The 15,784-nt window shown below is 35.3% G+C and overlaps 1 protein-coding gene across 1 annotated transcript; it reads left to right on the top strand.

The window, feature by feature from the left end:
- LOC123559111 (SCO-spondin-like) lies at positions 1-10,450 on the top strand. The gene is made up of 10 exons (XM_053544892.1): positions 1-129; positions 1,352-1,393; positions 1,654-1,734; positions 3,056-3,123; positions 3,657-3,786; positions 5,587-5,709; positions 6,787-6,957; positions 7,535-7,705; positions 9,121-9,285; positions 9,787-10,450. The coding sequence occupies exons 1-10, from the start codon at positions 6-8 to the stop codon at positions 10,188-10,190; spliced, it is 1,479 nt and encodes a 492-aa protein (XP_053400867.1). The 5' UTR covers positions 1-5; the 3' UTR covers positions 10,191-10,450.
- Positions 10,451-15,784: the final 5,334 nt, after the last annotated feature.

The following is a 15,784-nucleotide window of genomic DNA, read 5'->3' as shown; positions in this document are numbered from 1 at the left end:
GAAGTATGCTATTTACAGATAACCCTGATGACATTCAATTGACTTCTGGTTTTGAAATCTTAAGGACATTTCAGCGTAGCTATTGTATGATAAGGCTCGAAATGACTCGAAAACAAACGTACACATTCTGTAAGTAAAAATATATTGTTTCTTTCATGTTAATATTATAATGAGTATGGTATTAAAGTCCGAGGTCTTAACTGTTTTATCATATTATTATATTTGTAATTTTATTACGGTTTTGTGCATCAAATGGGTGCGATGACTAACAAGTCATTAGTATCTTCAAGAAGCGTTTGAAATGATTTCACTAAAATATAACTTAACCGTATGTTTTTGGATAATCACGAGCATTTTATCTTAACACCTCTAAATTTTCATGATGCCTGATTGCTTTGGAACTTCGTTGTCATGACAACACAAGTAAGAGTTATTTGTGAAATATAGATTTGATTTTCCCTTACATAACTGCATAACAATATACTTGTTTCTAGTTTCTTCTTAAACATTTTAAGAAGAACAAAGATTTTCCTGTATTTTAAGGTGAATCTATACCTCAAAAAAGTAAAAAAAAAAATATTGTACATTAAGCAAATCTGGTCTCAATGGAGATTGAAGATCATATTTTTCGAAAATGCTTCTTTATTTTGCACAGTTCCTTTTTTAATGTTTTAATGTTTTATTTGCAGCACTACCTAGCGGTACCTGCTTTTATCATGGTCCGTATTAATTTTTTTCGCAACTACTCCTGGTTTCTTTTTTCTTCATATTGCAAGTACAAAAACACTCAAGAACACATTTTCAAGCTGTATCTAAGCAATAAATTAAGTAAATATGGCCAGAACGCCAAAATAAGTACTAAAAAAAGTGCACCTCAATTCGCATAATTCGTCTTATATCATTTGTTTTTCGGCACGGCGAAAGTTTTTTATATATATATTTTGGTATTACATTTTGTTTATCAAATACGTTAAAAAAGGGGTAAGTGTTCACGGTGTTTCTTTTTCTTCTTTTTTTTTTTTCGCAAAAATACTTTGAAAATCGGCATACGCAAATGAAATACGGCGTCTGACGGGACAGCAAAACGCTGCCTCATAACGTGACAGTGTATTTCTGTATACGTTTTAATGTAAGTCTTGGATTTCATGTCAAACCTTACCTTGTAAACATCTAAAAATAAATACTGTTAAACTTTGGTTTAATGCTTGTCACATTAAGACGAAGTGACTGTTTCATGTTACACGCTAGTCTAAGGAAGCAAGTCTTACTCGCATGAGATAACTCTGCTAATATGTGTATGTATACATACTTTTTAACGGTATTGCTAATTTTATGTACTTTTTTGTTTCAGTTTTGAACATTTTTCTCTGCTTGGTCAACACATCATTTGTGGGTGAGTATTACAAAATCTATTAGGAAATTCTTTATGATTTAGCTGACAGGCATGTTTAATGACAATAAATGCATCATCAGCTAAACTTGTGTTGAGTTGATGAGGTGCCACTGTGTATACTGCGGTAATGAAAAGTGCATCTTTGATAACATTTATTTCAACTCAGCAGCAGAACAAAGCTACGCTCTAATACTTTACCTACAATAACTTTGGAGTAAATGCTATTTTTTAAAATAATGGTTCCCGTTTTGTCTTTACAGTATCTTTGGGGTGTTACAACTGTACCAACATCGAAAACGTGAACAACTGTACAAACATATCGCAATGTGGAAATGGACAGTTACGTATGAAATAAGGAAAAGATAAGAACAGAGTGTTCCAAAAACGAATCCCTTGTGCAGTGCATGTCAGGCTATACGAAAAACAGTTTCCCTGTTGCAGGTCACTATGACCTATTAGGGTCATAGACACTGCTACCACTGCAATGATTGTAGACTGAACTTTGCCTAGGTGAAAGCTGCCAAATTAGCACTTTACTATTTTTGCGAGAAACTCACCTGACAGACGTGTTTGTCAACTGCCCCCGTTCTCCAAGAGAATGGCTTTTGATAAGCTTTAGAAAAGCTTAGAAGAAAATTCCAATCGAACGGACGTCCACCGGAAAGTGATCAAATGTATCGGATTCCTTCTTTTCTTCCTCTGTCACGCAGTTTGTAAGGTTTGTATGTCGAATCGCTTCTTTAATTTCATCACGTGACTAACATCTCCGACTTTTGGGTGGAAGACAATAGAAGCTCGGAATAACTCTTCTTATTCCGAGGCAGATCTTAAACAATAAATTCCTTTAATTGAACGAAATACATTTTAACGTGTGTGTGTGTATATATCTATATAGTTAATAATTGAACCGTTTCCGACATTTGTAACAATAGAGGATTTCAAAACTTACTTGTTCGCAAGTGCATTGGGCCATTTTATACTGGCTCTCCGTAATTTGCGCTAGACAGTGAAAAGTAATGCCGTAAACTTGGTAGATTAGTCCTAATCTTCCAAGTTTGAAAGCCAACACTATGGAGAAAATAAATTGAAAAACATAGGCAAGTAATAGGATATAAACGAAATTGTTCGATTTGACTGAGCCTGTTCATGGACGATAGTGGAAATGAAAGACGCCGTTCACGTCTTTTCAACAGCACAATTCAATATTTACACATGGTACAACATTGAGCGAAGGATATCTATTCTGCGGTTTCCAAAAGGGCTTATTACACATGGGAATATTTTAAGAATGTCATAATGTTGGAGGAAAACTGATGTTAACTAAAGAAGACAGCTTTTAAAATCGGGTTGTTTCATCGCTCAAATTTAGCGGTTGAATAATCTGTTCAGATTCGTTTTGGTGCAACATACTAGTACATTGATCGCAATACTGCAAAGATTTACAAAAAAAATGTCCATCTGTTGGTATAGCAATGCTGCCGAGATTTAGTTTTGTCATTCTAAGAACTTACTAGTCTTTACCTCATGTTTTCTTATCTGATTTTTTTTTCTTTCTTATTTTTTTATTTAGTTTTGTTAGTTTAATTATTTTCCATCTGTTTTACAGTCTCGTTACCTTGATTAAGTTTCCTCAAATTAACTATTTTCCATCTGTTTTGCAGTCTTGTTACCTTGATTTTGTTCCGTCCGGAGAGACAGGCGTCTTTAATCTAGGATGCATAGACAATCAGGTAATCAACAACCTCTGCTGATAGCACTTCCAACGTGAAAATCCATAAAAGCAGATGTCTTTTTCGTACGTTATCCTCTCAAGATCAATAACTTCTGTTCAAGAAACACATTTCAGTTCTGGCTCAAACCCATAACATCTTTCAGTATTAATTTAATTACAAGATCATTCTTATTTCAGTACTAGTTTTGTGTTTATTGTGTAGTGATAGTGATAGCGAAACTGACAACTGCTTAATCGTTTCATTTTAAAAATAGGAAATCGCCACATTTAAAGAGAATTGTGATTTTATCTAGGACAGCCTCTCATAGTTGTGTTACTTTGATTAATGTATCTCTAGAATTAATTGAATAATGTATGAACTACATGGATGTACCGCAGTTATGTAGAAAAGAAATCTTAATATCTCGCAATATACTGTCTTATATTAAGTTAAACATATAGGATTATATTTTACGAACCAGTGCAAGCTGATAAGATATGCCCAAGTGATTACATTTTTCGAAAGTAATTCCCATGCATTTGATGTTTCAGAAATGTATGGCAATTGGTGACATTGCTCCTGGTATGGTTGGAAGAAATGTCAATAAACTACAATTAAAAACGTGCCACGAATGCTGCAGTACCGACAATTGTAATAAAGGCCTTTGTGAACATCTAAAACGTATGTAATTTCATATCGAAGTTTTATCAGAAAAAAAAATCAGGTTCACACATAGTTTATATATATACTTGTTAAGTGTTGAAACCATATATAACTGTATTCTAAGAATGTTTGTCCCGCCAGGAAAATTTGAAGTTCGTGTTAGGATTGTAGTTTTACATATCATTGTGAATAATACCAACTTTTAAATTCCTGTAACACGATAAAGCAATATGATTAACCACAGATATCTATTGATTTATTTAATGTAAGTTTGGAGTTTGAACATTAGATACAACAATGTAGCTGCATGGCACATTGTCTTTCCTTAGTCGTCTAACCCTTCACGTATTAAATGTGTTCAGTTTATTCAATTTTAATATTTATATGGTTCTTCTAATAGTGATGCCATATTACTAGAATTAAGGCTCCCAAAAAGAAAACTTCCATATTTAGATCTTCTTTTTACTATGCCCCCGAAGATAAGCATAAAATTCGCATTGTCCGTTCGTCATCCGTCCGTCCGTGCGTTCGTCCGTGGAAATTCTCTACCGGGCTGTAACTCTAGCATCCATGAAGGGATTTTGAAATTACCTGGCATAAATGTTCTCCATAATGAGGCGACGTGTCACGCGTAAGACCCTACCTCCTAGCTCCAAGTTTAAGGTCACACTTAGACTGTAAAGTTTAACAGAGTGTCAGTTTCGTTTCCGGTCCTCAACTCTTCCATCCCTTAAGGGATATTTAAATCACTTTGCCTAAATGTTCAACATCATGTGACGACGTGTCGTGCACAAGACCCAATCCCCTATCTCTAAGATCATTGTCTTACTTAGAGGTCAAAAGTTAACATGTTCTGTTTCGTGTCTTGTTCATAACTCTGCCACCAATAAAGGAATTTCAAAATAAATTGACATAAATGTTCACTACAATGAGATGACTGTCATTTGCAAAAGCAAGACCAATATCCCTAGCTCTAAGGTCATTGTCACACATAGAGGTTAAAGGTTAAAATGGTCTGTTTCTTAACCCATCCACAACTTTGCCATCGACAATTGAATTTTAAAATTACTCGGGGGCATTTGTGATAAAAGGTAACAGTTCTTGTTTCGATAAAAATATTTCAAAATCAAAATGATGTTTCACTTAATTTACACACTCTGAATCGGTAAAATCTAAATACTTCTTAATTATCATCATTGATTTATCTCTGTTTTAATCGGGTCTCATTGACCTATCTTTTGGTGTCATGAAACTTCAAATTTCATCCACATTTCTTTTCATCAGAGAATATAAAAAAAAAAAATAGCTGAACCATACTTGGTGTACAAGTATTTTGCGAGTGTTTAAAATCGATTAAACATTACGATTATGATAATAGAATCTTGATATTGCATGCTGTATTTGACTCGAGTGGATTTTGCCAGATCGGTTTTACGAAGCCCGCAAATCTAGCCACTGTTATAATGACCCTTTTGTCATATACCGCTACCATTTTGTTTATTGTTTTGTTATGAAATGAAATCTTAACTGTTTATCGATATCAAAATGGAACCCAGTGAAGTTTTTAGCGTTATTTATAGTACCGTGTCAAGTCATGCATATTTATGAATGTAGTCCGGCAGAATACTACGCGAAAGGTACAATAAGGAAATTACATGATATAATACGCACTTTTTCTGCCTGTTCATATCTTATTGTGAAATTCGAGCCGATTTTATTTACAGAATTTCTGCAAGTATTAATAATGAAATTAGATATTGTTCTTCAATTTATAATTTCTTAAACATACAAATATACAAATAATGTCATTTGTTTCAGCAACTGTATGTATTGACAGTGAGAAGGTCGACTGTGCATTTTTGAACACGGTTGCAAATATTTGTCGAGATATCCAGCATGCGAAAACCATATGTCCACGTTTCTGTAACCTTTGCGATCTTGGTAAGGTCCTTCTTGTCATTAATGAACCAGCCAGTAAGCACTGTCGTTTACACACGTGAAATAGCTTTGTTATCATAAGATTCCTCATGATACATTCATATAAAATCGGGAAGAAATTTTTACGAAATTCACTAGGCGCAAATAAACCCATGATCTGTCATAAAAATCACTGTACGACCTTGACATTTAGCAGACAAGCATGAGGACTAAGGATGTCTTGCAATTTGGACGAATTGAACTTGATCTTACCATACCGGTGGTGGGACTGAACTGTAGTAGCGTACAACAGCTTCTACAAATATAGGGAAATATTAACATTTACAAGTATAAGATAACAAAAGCCATGCCGTACATGTGCGTAAATCAATTAAAAAATGTTTTCAAATCAAGAAACTGTGGCAAGATAAACTAAAGAAGAAAAAAAACGGCGTGAAATTGTTGTCAGATAGGGAATGGCTCACATGAAATATAACAAACTCACCTTCGCATACGACTCCTCGTATATCGTGTCTCATTTAGCATACATCTTGCGAGAATCGCTTGTCCGCTTCGGTTGTATATTTTATTTGTATACTGTTAAATTAGAAATATTCACGAGGGACTTATTTTCATGGATTTCACGATTGAGTCAATTCATGACAATTAATCCCAACGAACAAGTAAAACTTCCATTCATTTTATGTTCAAGAGTTGAAATATCATGAATTCATATCCTCACGAAATTGCCGTTTTGACTGAAACTTACAGTGAAATTACATGCCCACGAAATTAAATAATTTTATGGTAGCTTGCGCTTCGCGTGACAACTACAGCCGTCTGACTACTGTATGACTGAAGATTTGCATATTATCTTGTTATTGCAACACTTGTTACAAAAGCCTTCAAGTGAGATAAATCACACATAGTAGAGTTATGTTAGACCAACAGAAAAGCAGATAAATGGTACATACCCAAAACAGCCTTTTGCAAGGTCTGACTAGCAAATAACTATACAAATATAAATCAATACAGGTACTGTGAATTGAACTGCAGTGTTTTGTTTTCATTGGATAGAAGTTTGCATTTCATTATCAACAGTTGATGGAGAATGGGCAGACTGGTCTGCTTGGTCAAGCTGTGATGTGACATGTGACAACGGAACCCAGTCTCGATACAGAACATGCACCGATCCGGCTCCAGCACATGGTGGTTCAAATTGTACCGGAATTGACAACGAAATTCGGATGTGTGAAAGACAATTATGTCCAGGTTTGCTAAATTTTGTAATTTTACGATAAAATTGGCGGTAAGGAGGAAAAGTTCAAATATGTCTGTAGGTGTTGTCTACTTTGACTTCAAATAGACATAGGTCATATGCGTTAAACTAAAAGATGTACTGCATACAGCCAGAGGTTTAATTGTATGTTCACCATATTTAAATCAAAAGGTCTATTCATTGTCAGCTCTGCTTCGGCTTTTTATTTTTACTTTTTAAGGAAGTTTTCTAGCTAGCATGTAGAAGGCGGTTGGTTCTACCTAGTAGGTGACAAGCTATATGAAATAATTCTAGAATGCCTATGTATACATAGATTAAACACGTCTGTGTATTAACAGAATTCGATGGTAAATTGCTGAAAATACTACATATATAAAGATGATAAAAAACATTGTCTGCCAGTTACAATTACAGCTTATATCTTAATCTTATATATTAAGCAAAGAGAATACTTTTGACTTTGGTTTTCAAGATGTAAATGACAAACAACTTAATATATGTTTAACTACTTCTTGGCGTCAACAGGTTTTATTAGTATATGTGGTTACCATCATGTAAGATTATTTTAAGTTCATGGACAATGGGCAGAGTGGTTAGAATGGGAAGCATGTTCCGTAAGCTGCGATATAGGTATCCAAAGACGTCATCGCACCTGTTCTAATCCTGCGCCAGAAAGGTTTGGAGATCACTGTTATGGAGATACTATGGATGACGGGTTATGTTTCCCAGGACCATGTGCAAGTATGTTTTTTTGAAGTAAAGTTCATAATGTGTAAGGCATGGCAAAATGGTATAAGCAAAATTTGAACAGGTACATACATGAAATAAAGTATGTTCTAAATGTCTAAAAATGTCCAGGAGTAAAAGCCGGTGCCATGTTTATCAGAGTGCGATGGACTGTGGTCCTGCTTTTTGCTGCGTTATGTTTTATGGCGTTATTCACTCAAATGTATAATGAATGTAAAATTTGTCTTAATTTCGCACGTACACTGAGCGCAAAAAGGACGTTCTTGCAAAAAAAATAATACCATTATTGATTAGGCCAATATGCCCTAAATGAATATTCGTTGTTTTTTTTATATAAACGCCTTATTACCTTGTTCTTTGTTCAAGTTCAATATTAAACTACTCAACCTAATGTCCTCATGGTCCAATTTCTGCGCATCTGAACCGCACACTTTGATAAATTAGAGGACAAACCACACGAGGGCCTTGATTATTTGTTAATGAAAAGTATTATTTATTAGTCTAATTCCCCTGATTAACGATAAAAATTGTTTTGACTCGTACAAGAAGCAACAAGCATATCAAGTTGTGAAGCCATGACCATGTGTTCGTAGAAACTTTTCGTACTATTCGCAGATTTAATCACTCTTGATAAAGTAACCTCTGAGATATTATACTTAAATTAATTATTTACTTTCAGGAACGGCAGATAGGTGGATTTAAATAATTGTATATAATTGTTCGGGAGACATAACATCTGATTTATTGTAAAGTAAGAAAAATCTTTTGCATCGATGTTCAATAAATGTCAATCAAAGTACATATTAATAGGGTATACCGTCTTTTATTACAGTGCTATTCTGTTGCGTTGTGTTTTGATTAAACCTTTCGACGGTGTCTATCGAAATTCCCGGAAAATAAAAAGGTGGTTTTCATGAGAAGCAAAACACTAATTTTTAGTGTTTCCCGCCTTTTCCAAATTAAACATAAAATACCGAATAATGATTTTTTTTTTTCAGATCAAATACTGAAAAAGTTAACAACACAAAATATCCATACTTGCAATGCTGATTGATATTTGAATGTGTTACATGCTTGACTATTGAAAAGAACCTTGTAACATAATTGAAATTCACTATCCGGCTTTTTTCCAATCAGCAAATTCATTCTGCATTTTCTATCTATCTCATTATTCGGTATTATATATTTTTATGTTTCACCCCTTTCCCATTGGCTAATTTTCCCCAGATTTGGAAAGAATGTGCGCAATGGAGAAAATGCTGAACATAATTCGGCGAAGAAAAAATAGGCATTTACGTTATTCAGGATTTTTTATCGACACCGTCGATTTGAATTTCATAACAATCTTTGAAAGTAAAATCAATTATCAAGCTTCAAATTTATTTTGAAATGCAATTTCTAAATTTTAGATGGCGGTTGGTCAAGCTGGGGTACCTGGAGCAACTGTACTGTTGCCTGTGGTGGTGGAACAATGACCCGGTCAAGAACATGTACGAATCCCCTTCCATCAGAACAAGGAAAAGACTGCGAAGGCGATCCCATCCAGGTCACAGCTTGTGGCAATGCAGTTTGCCGTAAGTAGGAAATGAAATAAGGTATTTTTGTGTTTCTTGGGTAAAGAATATATTGCCTTATTTTTGAGCTTCAGTTGGATTTAGTAACAGAATAAGTGTGATGTATGAATTCTGAACGATTCAAGTAAGATGATTTTATGACCAATGAAGGCTGAAAATTAACATTTTGATGTTGCATCTTGAAACACATGAATAATGGTCATTTTCGTTTAAATGTCGTAATGTTCAGCATACTTTATTTAAATTTAGATTACTATTATAGACTCACCTTTAACCATTGCTATATAAGAATAAAATCATTGCACAATTGTTTGCATGAAATACTCATTTAGAAACAAATGTGTCCTTATCATTACTATTTACCCGCTAGACCACACTCGCGAGGAAAGCAAAAACATTTTATCCTTACAATAACACGATGATGACATCATTATGCAATAAATTTAACAGACACCGTTCAGAAAAAAGCGATAAAAATTGCCTTTTTATCATATTTTCCAGTGCCTAACGTTGCCTTTAACGCTTACTGGGTGGACGACTTGAGTCCTGCTGCAGGCCAGACTATGGTTTTTACTCGCGTCTTAGTGAATGAGGGAGGGGCTTACAATAATTCTACCGGAGAGTTCAGGGCACCTGTGGATGGAACATACACCTTCAGTGCACAAATGTGTTTTGCTAACAATCTGAATTTGTACTTTGACATCAAGGTGGGGGAGATCACATACGCGTCATCATATGCATTTGATGCTAATGCTGTTTCTTGTTCCACGGCTCAGGCTGTTGCCACCGTAAAGAAGCACCAGAAAGTGATTGTGCAGTGGACACACACCACGTACACCGGGAACTATATAGTGCGTGGTGATGCATTAAGGAACTACTTTACGGGAATATTAGTCCATGCATAAATTACTTTGAAGGTTGTTAAATGTTCCAAGTTGTACTGTCCATTTCTTTCAAGTCCATATTATATTCACAGACATGAGTACAAATTCTTTAAAAGTAGTTAAGCTTATTTATCAAATTTTAGTAATACATGTACGTTATAGAAATACTTGAACGAAAAACTTTTGGTAAAGACAAATACGTTCAAATTCACTGCACAATCATAAATAGACATTTTATGCACCTTTATATTAAATCGTAATAAAATTCACTAAAACAGGACCCATTCATTTATCCAAGTTAGGACTTTGACTCTGTTATTATGTTCAGCGCTCTGAGGCAAAGAGCAATTTTTTTTAGTTGCTTTGCACATGCTTAACACTACTGGATCATGGTGTCCCTCCACCAAAGTAGACGGTTCTATGCATATTTTTGTGCTACCAAGCTGGCCAACAGGCAACAGCTAGAACGCATTTCACCAGATTACAAGAATCCTTCTTTAATCCAGATACCAGCTAGCGTGTAATAATTCTTTTAGAAGATTTCGGAAAGCCAGACTCAATTTTTTTGTCGTTCAGGTCAGATACAATTCAATCCTCAATTCAAGTAGAATATTAACTTTCATGAAGAAAAGTTATTCAGTTCAAACAAACAAGATAACACAGCTTTAAACTAGAAGATGCTTTTGTAAAAAAGCGCATGTCTCCCCCAATGCAAAGTCGTATAGGCAAGAAGTCAATAGAGGTCAGGAGCGAAAGTCAAAGAGACACTGATGGTTGGCTGCAATAGGGATCATCTACTTGAAATGTCCAGTCATCCCGCTAAGTTTCAACACTCTTGGCCTAGTGGTTCACTGTTCAGGCTCCTGTGACCTTGACCTTTGACCAAGTGACGCCAAAATAAATAGGGGTCATCTACTCTGCATGTCCAATCATCCTATAAAGTTTCAACATTCTAGGTCAAGTGGTTCTCAAGTTATTTTCCGGAAATGATTTTACATGACCAGGCCCCTGTGACCTTGACCTTTAAAAGACTGACCCAAAAATCAATAGGAGTCATCTACTCTGCATGTTCAATTATCCTATGAAGTTTCAACATTCTGGGTCAAGTGGTTTTCAAGTTATTGATCGGATATTGTTTTCCATACTCAGGCCCCTGTGACCTTGACCTTTAACAGAGTGACCCCAAAATCGATAGAGATCATCTACTCTGCATGTTCAATCATCCTATGAAGTTTCAACATTCTAGATCAAGAGATTCTCAAGTTATTGATCGGAAATGGTTATCCATGTTCAGGCCCCTGTGACCTTGACCATTAACGGAGTGACCCCAAACACAATAGGGGTCATTTACTCTACATGACCAATCATCCTATGAAGTTTCAACATTCTGGGTCGAGTGGTTCTCAGGTTACTGACAAGAAACGGTTTTCCATGTTCAGGCCCCTGTGATCTTGACCTGTAATAGAGTGACCCCAAAATTAATTGGGGTCATTTACTCTGCATGTCAAATTATCTATGAAGTTTCAACATTCTGGGTCGAGTGGTTCTCAAGTTATTTACCGGAAACGGTTTTCCATATTCAGGCCCCTGTGACCTTGACCTTTAACAAAGTGACTCCAAAATCAATAGAAGTCATCTACTCAGCATGACCAATCATCTTATTAAGTTTCAACATTCTGGGTCAAGTGGTTCTCAAGTTACTAACCGGAAATGGTTTTCAATGTTCAGGCCCCTGTGACCTTAACCTTTAACAGAGTAACCCCACAATCAATAGGAGTCATCTACTTTGCATGTACAATCATCCTATGAAGTTTCAACATTCTGGGTCAAGTGGTACTCAAGTTATTGATCGGAAATGGTTTTCCATGGTCAGGCCCCTGTGACCTTGACCTTTAACGGAGTGACCCAAAAAACAGTAGAGGTCATCTACTCTACATGGCCAATCATCCTTTGAAGTTTCAACATTCTGGGTCAAGTGGTTCTCTAGTTATTGATCGGAAATGGTTTTCAATATTCAGGCCCCTGTGACTTTGACCTTTGATGGAGTGACCCCAAAAACAATAGGGGTCGTCTTCTCCAGCAGCCCTACAACCCTATGAAGTTTGAAGGTTCTAGATCAAATGGTTCTCCAGTTATTGATCGGAAATAAGTGTGACGTACGTACGGACGGACAGGGCAAAAACAATATGTCTCCCCCAGAGGAGTGGAGACATAACAAGTTAATACTGTATGTAAACATAATGGCATGTCCTTTTGAATGGATAATATTGTCAGAAGACAAGACAGCATAGCAAATGGACAAAATAACACAGATTTAAACAAGTTGTATGTTAACATAATGACATGTCTGTTTGACAAGAAAATATGGTCAAAAGACAAGATAGTACAACACACTGACAAAATAACACGGCTATAGACAAGTTAATTCTGTAAATAACATAATGAAATTTTAGTTGATCACATCAGACAGTCCCGGCGTTCCATATATTTCAGATCAGTACGGGTAACACCGATCTCAACGACCCAAATGTTCAACAGAATATAGCAGTTGTTGTGAGACGACATCTTCTTATCTTGCGAAATAAAAGGGCATGCTTTACTTTCAATAAAAAGACCGGTCAAGTGTCTGTTCTTTCAAGAAATGTGGCCTCACGTATCCTTCTATTGCAGTATAAAATGATTTTTTTTTTCATAATGTAAAAATGGCCGGCAAAGCTTTTTTTACACCTTATGAATAAAACGTCAATGAAAAATTATTAGCTTGTCAACAGGTGGTAATAAAATATATCAAACGATTACAGTTAAGCTTATTCGTGCTTTTTCCACATGTATTTTCAGATTTTTATATACTATCGACGCTTCTTTGGATTTAGGTGCAGGGGTATAAATATTAGAAACCTACGGTAAGTTGTTTTGCCAAGGCAAAATGAGGTAGATGTATGCACGTGTTCTTTTTTCTTCACTAGACACGCATACATCAATAAAGAAAAAAAAAACCCTAGATTTTTAAACACCGCTTTTGTTTATAAAGTTACTTATTATATACCTGTTTGACTTCTGTCAAATATACACCTTGTATTTCATAATAAAATATGAACAAGTAGAAAAAAGTCCGTATTGTACTTAATGTTTCTTCTGTTTCCGGACTACTTGCATGTAGTATGCATGCTCTTACACAATTCTATAAATAGAGCACACAAAAACTTCACACATTTCTACTTTAACATTACAAACAATTACAAACAATAATGCAAATATTCTACAGCTATAGATGAATATGTTGTATGGTTGTATTTCCTGGCAGGCGTGGAAGTCTGATTGTAGATTACGAGGTTGAATATGAGGACACTGAGGATGCCGCTGCTGAAGTTACAAAGGCAAACATAGACTTAGTGGGAGGGAAAGAGAATATAACGCTAATGAATGAGACGGTTTCTGCCACATCAGTACAGGTTAATGACACAACAAGTAGGTGCAAAGTACATCCAACACAACATGAACACATAAAATGTGGATGGTCTTGTAGGAAACCATATAATTCTAACGATAAACTGTTGGTGACCATGATATTTTTGTAAGTCATACACACGAGTATAGTGAAACTCCTACGTAGTGATCTTAGGAAGATCACGGCAAGGAAGATCACTGCGTATGAGTTAGGATTATAGTTACTGTAATGAAACAAGATAGTAGGAGTATAGTTATAAAACAACATTGTAGGTATATGTAATATCTATAGCAAATGATCAAATCGTTTTGTATGTTTATAAAACATATGTTCATTATTCACTTTCTATTTATATGTTTAGCACATGCATTTAACTAATATTTTCGATATGATAGCAAACTTTTCTCATCTGCCGTATTGGCTGTTTTTCTCGTTGTGTCATACAGAAAATTAAAAGAAACTTTCTTATGCAAAAGTAGGAAAGAACATTAACTGCCGTCGCACAAACGGCTTAAGATCTGTGCGTTTTATCGTTGGGGCATAGCACTTTATTTTTCTTAAGCTAAATATGAATTGCTCATATTCAATAACAACCCATTTTTGAAATTACATTTCTATGGAGGGTATTACAGTTTTGTGAATTGTAGAAGAATATTTCAGTATGAAATAAGAAGCAAACAATGTTTTATTACTAAAAGCTAATATTAAATTGCGCGTAAACTGAGGCGTGTTGGTCAGTTTGTCGTTAAAGTTTTCCAAGGCCTTCGAGTGGTTTGCCGCCTGATTTATCACGGCGCAGATTTTAAATGCACAGGAACTGAAAAGGTTTAATACCTACACATGTGAACGAAGAACCATGGTAAATTGGACGATATACCACAAGAAGACCTTGATCGCAATCAATTCGAGCCATTAAAGAATTTTGTTCTATGTACTATTCTTTATTAAATTTTGTAGATACATGTAAATTTCTCATTGTGGTATCTTTTTAGTGCCTTCCTGGCCGATATTACGGTTAAACAGCAAAGTACTTTATTAGTACTTAGTCACCAGAGACCATCTTTGAGTCTTTTGGAAAACAAAGTCGGGTTCCAAAATTTAATGAAGAACCGCTAATTTTTACGTACATGTAGACAGTTTTAAGAAACTGCCCGTATTATTGAAACTATATTCAGTGTAGTTATGCTGAACCTCAGTTCAATGTTACCTGTCAAATGGCTTGGTACCATTGGTATGTGCATGTAACTAGCTACAATACGGTATCTTTCCTTATGACAAGGCCCAGGAAAACCGCATGTGCATATAGAAATATAGAACCACGAAATAAATTTCTCTGAAGAAAAATGACGACTTTACGAAGGGCTTGTCTGTTAAATTGTAACGTAAGTAAGTGTTTGGTAGTCTTGGGCCAACAAACAGGATCCTAAAATAAGGTCAAAAACAGCTATTATTCATTTATCCCCTTCTAGAGAAATATTGAGAGTTTAGGACGCTGTTCCTCGCCGTTTCCGTGGAGTTAATTTAAAGTAGTTTGGTACAAAGATTATTATTATTATTATTACCAGATTTTTATAGCGCTCTTTTCATCCATAAAATAAACGTTCAAAAGCGCTGTACAAACTACATATCACAGAATGATACGGACATACAAAACAACACAAAAAATATATCATATATATCAACAATAAAAGATATTTAGCCTGAATCAGATTTCACTCTACATTTAAATTGTACTGGATATTATAAAGAATGATAAACAACAGTAAATAGTTTCTATTGCAAAGTCATATACAGCTTGTTTTCCAGTGCAAAGTTAGTTTCAATAGACCTTAAAGAAAAAGTGTGTTTTTAATGATCTTTTGAAAGCATGGCAAGCTTTTAGCGTCTCTTAGGGTAGCCGGTAGAGCTTTCCGTAACTTCGGTGCAGCTGATGAAAATCTACGATCACCGTACCTCACAGTTTTGCTTTTTGGAACAACTAGTTGTTTTGAGTTGTTCTTGGATCTTAAATTTCTTGCTGGCTGATAGAGTTCTAGCAAGTCTTTAACAAAGATCTTTAACAGAGATATTTTGTGTGTGTGTTGGGGGGGGGGGGGGGGGGGGGGGGGGGGGTTGCGCCAAACATCACATGGTACGACGTCCATGAAGAAAGCAATTTGGTATAATC

Source organism: Mercenaria mercenaria, chromosome 5 (genome assembly GCF_021730395.1).
Source record: "Mercenaria mercenaria strain notata chromosome 5, MADL_Memer_1, whole genome shotgun sequence".
Taxonomy (NCBI): Eukaryota; Metazoa; Mollusca; class Bivalvia; order Venerida; family Veneridae; genus Mercenaria; species Mercenaria mercenaria.
The sequence above is the reverse complement of the archived record's forward strand: the minus strand, read 5'-3'. Positions and strand labels throughout refer to the sequence as shown.